General features: G+C 48.4%; 1 protein-coding gene and 1 long non-coding RNA gene across 2 annotated transcripts in view; both read right to left on the reverse strand.

Moving 5' to 3' along the window:
- The window catches only part of LOC116835027 (ras-related protein Rab-17-like), an 11,131-nt gene extending 1,873 nt beyond the window's left edge, over positions 1 to 9,258 (reverse strand). The window contains exons 1-6 of the mRNA XM_075069804.1: positions 9,253 to 9,258; positions 8,831 to 8,993; positions 2,020 to 2,171; positions 1,644 to 1,665; positions 950 to 1,026; positions 138 to 242 (exon numbers count right to left, since the gene is read on the reverse strand). Of these exons, the coding sequence (XP_074925905.1) occupies positions 138 to 242; positions 950 to 1,026; positions 1,644 to 1,665; positions 2,020 to 2,171; positions 8,831 to 8,993; positions 9,253 to 9,258 (525 nt within the window). The remainder of the gene's footprint in view (positions 1 to 137; positions 243 to 949; positions 1,027 to 1,643; positions 1,666 to 2,019; positions 2,172 to 8,830; positions 8,994 to 9,252) is intronic.
- LOC142047387 (uncharacterized) overlaps positions 1 to 9,877 on the reverse strand; it is a 135,262-nt gene that overhangs the window by 43,087 nt on the left and 82,298 nt on the right. The gene's annotated exons all lie outside the window — the stretch shown is intronic.

Raw genomic sequence — 9,877 nt, forward strand, 5'->3', positions numbered from 1 at the left:
GGTCAAGTGACTCAACCCTAATTGCCGCTGAGCAACTGGGAGGAGACAAGTGGTGCTGTGCTGTAGCTCACAAGGCAGAGAGCTGGCACAGACCTCAGCATCTCTCTAGTGCTCTTATCTGTCCAGCAACTTCTCACTTGGAACTTACCTATGGCCATAAACACCTCGGTCACTTGGTGATTGGATTTTGCCGACGTTTCCATGTAGATTAAGCTTTTGCTCTTTGCAAACTCCTCCGCCTCCTAGTTGGGTGGGAAAGTTACAAAAACAGGGTTATTTCAAAGTAGACTTAGATGTGTTCTGCACAGTAATCACATCCAGGTTGGTAAATTTCCTGGAAAGTGGTGGAAATAAAGGCTCCATTTACAAGGTATTGGATCTTTTCCTTAGGCCTGATGGACAGACACAGCTCCTCCCTGTATGATTAGACATCGCAGGCGTGACAGAGCCCTGCCCAGTGTGGACAGGGCTTCATGGTGTCAACCTGGAGAAGCAAGCTCAGAATGGACACAAACTAGTGTAGCAGAGCAAATTGTGGTACTCCTGACTAGTGGCTGAGAAGTAGGAAGAGGAGCATGCAGAAATCTCCAGCTTTTTGCAAGGGTGGTTCTGGGACAAATCTCCAAGCTCAATGCTGCAAACTGCCTTAGGGCCTTGTACCCTCGTTGTTAGCTCCAGCACTTGCACTGTCAGACTAATTATGTACAAGAGATCCTTAATGCTTAGAACTCATCTGCATGGTGCATTAGTCTGCACTGGAGTGGGACACATTCCAGTGTGTTGTGCAATAACAGGCCTGTGGTGCTGCAATGATGCACACTAGGGAACTCTCTGTGCGTGTCAGCAGGTCCTTATAGGCCAGTTAGTGCACAACACACAAGTGCATCCTAGACCTTGTCCCCTGCTCGTGCAGACAAGCTCTTAGTTTACACTGACTTTAGTTCCCCACCTTTCTGAAGAGCAGCGTGTCCGGTGATAGAGCCACCGTTGCATTCCAGCAGATTCTGCTGCAAGACCTAAAGCTTCCTATTTCCCCAGCTCATGCTCCTTCTGCTCTAGTCACACGGTTGCAGCCGAACTGTTTAGGCCACACTTGTTTTCTCTGTTGCGCAGCTCAAGGCTTTGCAGCCGCTCTGTGACTGGAACCTGTTAAAACTCACTGAAGACACGGATCCGAGAGTTAAACCCTCAAGCTCTTTTTGTCCCCATGCAGTTCTCATTCATTGGACTTGGTGGTCAGTGATGCAGCATCAGCTTCTAGTGAGGCTTCTGAATTTTTTTTAATGTAATTCAAAGCATCTATGTATTTTTTTTCTGCATCAACTCATTGATGGCAAATTTTGAAGCAAAATTTGGGAACATCCTCTCTGACACTGAAACCTACCAATGCACCCTCGAAACCCTCTGAACAAACCCACCATAGCTCAGGAAAGTCTTTAACCTGGGGCCTCTGGAGCTTAGTGCATGAGCCTCTACCACATGAGCTAAAAGCCAGCTAGCTAAGGTTGTACAGCAAACTCATTTGAGCTCTCTAAGTGGTCTCAGTGCCACTAGATGGGACAGAACACCACACCCAGAAGGTGTGTGGGTTACATGAGGGTAGGGGAACACAAAGCACTTAGTGATGCTCCCTCATTACCTACTTGGCTGGTGAGCTGGATTGGGCTGGGAGGCAGGGGTAGATAGAGAAATCTTGGTTTTTAGGGAGAAAGCGTGAGTATTTCTTGTCCACTGTAAGTGAAATGCCTGTACCAGTTCCTTGCATGTCTTCAACCATCTTTACCAGAAGACAAAGGACAAACCTGCCCAGGATGTGTAGCCCTTGCATGATGTGTGCAGGAAAAAGCAGTCTTGGTTGAAAAATGTCTGGAGACGTATTGGGAAGCTACCCTGACTAGAACTAGTGCAGCCTACCAACGGCATGACCGCATTATCAAGATTCAGTCTGGATATTTTAGAACGTTAAAGGCAAACCCTTCTGGAGGAGAGAGGCAGGAGAACCAGCATCACTGCTCTTACCTTTCTGGTTATGTCATATACAAGAAGTTCAGCATTCGCCCTGCTGTAATAAAGGTGGCAAACACTATGGTACTTCGCTTGTCCTGCAGTGTCCCGGATCTCAAGCTTAATCGTGGCAGTCTCTAAACATACCAGCTGGGTGAAGAAAGAACCTGGAAGAGACAGAGCTGGGATAGCTCCTTGAGAAAGCAATAGCATGCTCCTTAATTAATGTTAACCTTTATATCGGTGATCTGTGTGAAAGATGGGTGTCGAGACTCGGTTGGAAAGGGCTGCATGGGGGAGGTAGGATGAGAGAGCGAATTACAACACCCCCTCCTCTACCAAAAGCAATGTAACAAGCATGCTGGTGAACTGGTATTACCCAATAACAGCAACGTACTACACCAATGCACGTCAGCAGGGTGTAGCTGGAAGATGGAGAGAGGAAGAGTATTGAGAACAATGGTTCTTGCTCAATCCATCAATATTGGTGGCATTAGCAAGCTTTGGTTTTGCAGCTATCTAGCTGGAGGAAATTTGATGGTGGGGTGGGAATTAAGAGTCTTGAGTTATAATCCAGATGTACAGTGCCTGGCCCCTGTCGGGTGCTGCTGTAACAGAAATACTGCCATCTCCCTGACACTGATTTCTATGACCTTGGGCAAGTCACTTATGGCTCGCGTGGGCCGCTAAGCACAGCCCTGATTATACATAAGCAGTGCTTTCCTAGGAATAGCCCCGGGGAGGTGCTCAGATGCTCCTGAGCTACAGCTGCTTTTTCTTGCTCTTAGCCCATGCCAACAAACCTGCCCCACCCCCAAACTGGCAGGGCTATGCTGACCAGTGGGCGGGGGTGACACCAAGGCCATGCCTGATCGCCCTCTCTACCTGCTCTAGGGAGGGGAGAGGTGCACGTTTGCTCCTGCACACCTGGCCCAGAGGCGTAGAGGTGGGGCAGAGGCCTCTGCATTCCCATACTCCTCCAGGCAAATGTGTGGGCCAAGTCCCAGTCTAACCCTTAACCTTTCTGTCTCAGATGGAAAATGGATCTAATTAAAATCCACCTCCCTGGAGTGCTCTAAAAGCCAGCAAATGTCTGCAAAATGATTGAAAATCCTTGGTCTGAAAATGCTATAGCAGCTCAAATGTGCGAATATGCACAGTAGATAGGCAGAAGCCAGCTGTTAAGGGCCAGACTGTCTGACAAAGACATGGGCTTGAGGTAGAGGGGACAGTACAGAGCCAAAGCTCTCCAGAGAGCCCTGGGAGGGACAGAAGCCTCCTCTGAGTGCCAGGTAACGTAGGCGAATGACAGCACACTCCTTCGTATAGGCACTGTGACTGCCTGGTTTGTGTGGCAGTGTGGGAGACCCCTTGGGTCCTCCTTCCCCACTGTCCTGGCAAAGGTCAGGACCCTTCTTTAAAAGCAGAAGAAAAGTGTTTTTCTGCCTATTTCTGATGTAAAGACACAAAGCCAGATCCTTGCTTATGTAAATTGGCCTTGCCTCCATTGAAGTCAACATCTAACCGGTGGGGCTCAGTCCCATGAACATCAATGGCCTCCCTAGCTCATACCAGGATCTTTAAGCGGCAAAACTTCCTCAAGAGACTTAACTGACCCTGTGCTGACATCTCCAATAAAAGCTAAAGCCATGTTTTCCACCAGTGTGGCCTATTGAGATGAATCTTTTTGTATCTGATGATGGGAGCGCGTAGCAGAACTGGGTGAATAATGGTGGTTTGGTTTTGTTGGGTGCAAGTTGAAAAGTCAAAAAAAAATTCATTGCAAGTCCAACACCACATGAAATGTTTCAAAGATTTTTTGACTCTACGTAGGGAGAAATTTTATTCTGGGTCAAATGAAACATTTATTTTAACATTGCTTATTCTAAATAATTTTTTAAAAATAAGATTAAAGGAATTTTTGAAGGTCATTTCAAATCAAAACAATGAAACAGTGATTTTTTTCAGTCTTTTTTTTAACAATGTCGTGAACCATGAATTTACAGGGTGGGTGAGATAAGATCTTATCTCGGACCAACTTCTGTTGGGGGAAGGGACACACTTTCATGATACACCGAGCTCTTCTTCAAGTCTGAGGAAGGAACCAGAGTGTTACATCTAATATTCCTCTTCCTACCCAGACCTTGAAGAGCTCTGTAAAGCTCAAAAGCTTGTCCCATCTAGGGTGACAGACAGCAAGTGTGAAAAGTCGGAATGGAGGTGGAGAGTAACAAGCACCTAGATAAGGTAAAGCCCCAAATATTGGGACTTTCCGTATACAATTGGGACATCTGGCCACCCTAGTCCTCTCGACCAACAGAAATTTGTCCAATAAAACACCTACCTGGTCTCTTCAATATTCTGGGACCAACCTGGCTATGTGAATACTGTTACCATGAACTCATAAAATGTGGTGGTTTCCCTGGATCTGCAGCTTCTTCAGAAAAAAAAAATCTTCAGCTGAAATTTCACCTATTTCTAGTGTGAGTGGGTTTCTGTTGAAATACCGGGAATATATCAAAAGCAGGTTTGCTGATCACATTGGCAAGGCTAGATGGGCTACTTTGACTAGACTGACTGGAGCGATATAATGGGCAGAGCTGCTGGGAGTCTGGGAAGACAGCCTTTTAAATGGCATCTGTTGGAGACTCCGTTGTCATACGTCCTCTGTCACAAGCAGGGCAGAACAGAGTGTTACATCTGTTTCTGACACCCAGAAATTTTACAAGGGGCGGTTCCAACCAAACCCCACTAGATCAGACTCTGAAGTGCAGTTCCTAGGTTTCCAGGATGCGCCCGTGTCAGTTTCTGCAGCGAGAGTAAGAACGTGGTGCAATTTCGCAGTGAGCGCTGTGAATGGTACTGGCACACACCCATAAATAATGCAGTGTGATTGGTAGTATTTCTGTGAGGGCAGCTGGGAGAGCCAGGGCTGGGGGGAGAGCACAGAGAGAACGCAGAGGGGAAAATCTATAACGTTTAATAGTAAATGGTGAACGCTCTCTTGGCTTAGTGCAGACCAAAACACTCTGCTGACACGACCCACTGAAATGCCGCACTACCTACAAACAACCACTAGATGTCAGTCTAATGCCACAATGAACACAGCTGTGGTGCTTTTCCCCGTTCATGGTTTTTTTGGTCCCTATCTCCAATCTACTCTCAGCAGAGAAATGTGGCCTGCATGTGGCCTGAGCCTCCCTGCCAGTGAGCTGCAAAGGCACTTTACCACTGGTGTCGGTGGAGTAGGAGATGCTGAGGCCTGACTTTTTTCAGATGTGCTTCTTAGGTAGGTGCCTAAAGAGCCAGCTCTGAAGAGCAGCGTCACAAAAGGCCCAGCTTTTAAAATGGGCACATCAGCCTGCACGACTTGCGCTACCTTAACCAGATTTTTACAGACCTTGCAGTTGTCAGTCCTGTGCCTGAGCTGAGGCCTGGTCTACACGACGCATTTAAACCGATTTTAGCAGCATTAAACTGATTTAACGTCGCACCCGTCCATACTACGAGGCCCTTTATATCGATACAAAGGGCTCTTTACATTGGTCTCTGTACTCCTCGCCGATGAGAGGAGTAGCGCTAAAATCAGTATTACCATATCGGATTAGGGTTAGTGTGGCCACAAATCGACGGTATTGGCCCCTGGGCGGTATCCCAGAGTGCACCATTGTGACCGCTCTGTACAGCAATCTGCACTCGGATGCACTGGCCAGGTATACAGGAAAAGCCCCGCGAACTTTTGAATTTCATTTTCTGTTTGGCCAGCGTGGAGCTCTGATTAGCACAGGTGACCACAGAGCACAGGTAGCAATGCAGTCTCCTGAGAATCGAAAAAGAGCTCCAGCATGGACCGAACGGGAGGTACTGGATCTTATCGCTATATGGGGAGAGGATTCTGTGCTAACAGAACTCCGTTCCAACAGACGAAATGAAAAAATATTTAAAAAAATTTCCAAGGCTATGATGGAAAAAGGCCACACCAGGAACTCAGTGCAGTGCAGAGTGAAAGTTAAGGAGCTCAGACAAGCCTACCAGAAAAGCAACACAGCAAACAGAAGGTCCGGGTCAGGGACGAAAACATGCCGCTTCTACGCTGAGCTGTATGCAATTTTAGGGGGCTGCGCCACCACTACCTCACCCCTGTCCGTGGATTCCGAGGTGGGGGTTGTAATCTCAACCATGGCTGAGGATTCTGCGAAGGGGGAAGATGAGGAGGAGGAGGAGAAGGAAGAGGAGGATGACCTTGCAGTGAGCACACAGCACTCCATTAGCCCCAACAGCCAGGAGCTTTTTGTGACCCAGACGGAATTACCCTCCCAAGCCGCTAGCCCAGACAGTGAAGCCATGGAAGCGACCTCTGGTGAGTGTACCTTTGTAAATATAAAACATGGTTTAAAAGCAAGCATTTTTTTAATGAGTGATTTGCCATGAGGGCTTGGGATGCATTCGCGGCCAGGAAAGTTACCGGAAAAGTTTGTTAACGTGTCTGGGGATGGAACGGAAATCCTCCAGGGAATATCTCCGTGAAGCGCTCCTGGAGGTACTCCAAAAGCCTTTGCAGAAAGTTTCTGGGAAGGCAGCCTTGTTCTGTCCACCATGGTAGGACACTTTACCACGCCATGCATGTAGCAAGTAATCAGGTATCATTGCATGACAAAGCATAGCTGCGTATAGTCCTGGTGATTGTTGGCATTCAAGAAACATCCGTTCTTTATCTTGCTCTGTTATCCTCAGCAGAGTGATATCGTTCATGGTAACCTGGTTGAAATTCAGGAATTTAATTAAGGGGACAGAGATGGCCATTTTACTACTGGGCTGTTGCTTAAAAGAAATCCTTCCTTGCACGTAGCCAAGCGGGGGGAGGGGAGGAAGGATAGAACTGAGCTTTTTTGCATTTGGCTAGCAGGAATCTTCCCAGCTACCAGCCACGCGGTGGGGGCGGGGAAGGGGGGTGCGTTAGCAGTGATCTATCCATGATACGCAGCCATGCGGTGGGGGGAGGGGTAAAGCAATCATCATACAGAATTGGGATTGGGGGGTTGGCTTCTGGCTGCCTTGCATGTTAAGCAGCGAAAGAAGCATCAGAGGGCACTGTTATATGAACGAGCTGGAAGAAGCCGAAAGACAATGGCTTACCATGGCCGATGCAAGCTGGAATTATGATGCTGGACCTGCGTTTGTGAGATTCTGTAACCACCAGAGATGCAGGCACTCAAGTATTAAGATGCAAAATGCGACCTTGTAAGTGAAATTCACATGTGCTATGGTAAGGAGTGAATTATGGTGTTCAACTGTGAAAGAGTAGAACCATTGTCTGTAAAAATGTATCTTTTAATATTCTCTCTCCTTTTTTTCCTCACTCATAGCAGCTGCACATTTCTCCAAGCCTCCCTACTCCATCCCGAAGGCTATCTTCAGAATAGGCAGAGGAAAAAGAAGACGCGAGACAAAATGTTTCTCGAAATCATGGAAGTAACCCGAAATGAAAGAGCTCATATGAATGAGTGGACAGGACGTGTTACGCAAGTACAGGAAAGATGCCAGTGAACGTGAGAAACAGGAGGGACCAATGTGAAGCTAGGAAGGGACAACGTGGAGGATAGGAGGGCACTCGAGATGAGAGGTGGCGGAGAGGACGCTCAGCGGTGGCGGAATGCAACGCTGGTAGCTGCTGCGTGATCAAACGTGATATCCTCGCGACGTCTGGTGGATCTTCAGGAAAGAAGCAGTGGGCTCCAGAGTGCCGCCTGCAGGCCCTGTGTAAACCATACCTCACCACTCACCATGTTCCATATCTTCCTCAACCCAGATGTGTAAGACTGCGTGGGGAAGGCTTCGTGTGCCCGCTCCACTCCATCCCCATGGACAGTCCAACCAAAAGGCTGTCATTACGTGGAATGTGGTTTAATGCGCCTTTTCCTTCCCTCCTATTCCTCCTACCCAAACCACACTCGGGATAACCTTGTCAGTTCTCGGCCATCGTTTTTTATAATTATTACTTTTTAATTAATGAATACAATGATTTTTAACTTTTGACAGTGACTTTATTTCCTTAAGCAAGCTGTATTGAAGGGGAGGGGGAGTTGCTTACAGGGAACGGAGTGTGAATCAAAGGGATTGGGGGTTCATGAAGGGGAAACAAATACAGGCAGCAGTCACACCGTACACCTGGCCCGTGATGGACACTCGTTTTCAAGCTTCTCTGATGCGCACCGCCTCCTGCGTGTGCTTTTCTAAGCGCCCTGGCGTCTGGCTGCGCGTAATCCGCGGCCAGGTGATTTGCCTCTGCCTCCCACTCTCCGCCATAAAGGTCTCCCCTTAATCTCACAAGAGAATTGTGGAGCACAAAGCAAAAGCCAGCAATAACAAAGGGGACATTGGTTTGCTGAGGTCTGATGAGTCAGTAATGTGCGCCAGCGCTATGCGCTTTGCACAGTTTCACCCAGGAAAATGGCGCGGAATGCTTGTCTGCTGCTTTCACGAAGGGAGGGGTGAAGGAGACTGCGGGAACTATGGGATAGCTACGGGATAGCTACCCACAGTGCAACGCTCCAGAAATCGACGCTAGCCTCAGACCATGGACGCACACCACCGAATTAATGTGCTTAGTGTGGCCGCGTGCCATAGCTGCCAACTGGAGCCCCTAACCCTGCCTCCTGAGTGACGTCCTGCTGCTTCTCTGCTAGGCCTGACACTTAAGCTAAAGCAAACTTCACGCTAGCGTAGCTCTGCTGACTTCTGCAGAGACACTCCTGCTACAAGGGAGACGCAGATCAGGCCCTTTCTGTTGCACCAAAGCATTAGTTCATTGCTGCCATTCACTTATATCCCACAGTGGGCATGGATTCCCTGAAGTCATTTTTCACATAGCAGAAGGCTATGCTTGACTTTCCCAGGGCCATGCTCCCCAGCAGAACCACCTTGGAGATGTAGGTTTGCTCCATGGAAGGCCCCGCCCCCACCTGCTGCGTTCTTCTCGGGGCCATATTCTGCAAAGACGAGAACACCCTGTTCAAAAGGCATTGATAGGGCGCTCCAGGGCCCTGGGATGATTAGCTGCGTACACTCTAAAGAGTTAGGCCCCATGCCTCGATTTCCCACTCAGCATAGCAGGAGACGTGGCTCCAGTTTAACCCTTCCTGCACCTCTGTTTCAATCGGCGAAGCTCAACATGCCTAAAGGAATCATAATGGGAGTTTAACCCTATGGGTACATGTATAGTACGGGGGGGGGAGTGGTGGGCTGTACCGGCATAGCTCCCGCACTCTATTGGACAGTATAACGCAGTGGTATAGACACAGACAATACCAACAGAAATGGGGGTTTTCCTTTAGTGTAGGACACCACTTCCCTGAAAGACAGGCCCTTCAGTGATGGAAGCATTCTTCTGTCAACACAGCTGCAGCCACCATGCGGGTTAGCAATGTCACGCAGGCTCGTGGCCAACCACAGGGCAACATGCTGACCAAATTAGCTGTACACCAAGTCTAATCCATAGAATCGTCAACAGCCTGTGCTGCTGTGCCCACAGTCTCAATGTCAGGTGGCCTCTCGTAGCAGCACTGTGAACTCCATAGTCCCTAGTCTAAATACTGGTCATAGCGCTCCAACCTATATCCCTTCCTCCCCCCAATACCTGATCTCGTGAGAGAGCTCGTCCATCAAGACACTGGCTTGGACTCTTGGAACAAACTTGATACATGTGGTCCCTAAGCTTCCAGCACAGCCACGAATCAGTTAGACTTTTTTCCTTACCAAGAAACCTCACTGGCCCTATGCTTGTTGTTCTGAGGAGTCTCAAAGGCCAGGTGAATGCTGGAGAAGTCAAACATAAAGCCTTACCATGGCCGCATGGAAGCTGAATTATGATGCC

The sequence above is a fragment of the Chelonoidis abingdonii genome, chromosome 10, assembly GCF_003597395.2.
Source record: "Chelonoidis abingdonii isolate Lonesome George chromosome 10, CheloAbing_2.0, whole genome shotgun sequence".
NCBI classification, from domain to species: domain Eukaryota; kingdom Metazoa; phylum Chordata; order Testudines; family Testudinidae; genus Chelonoidis; species Chelonoidis abingdonii.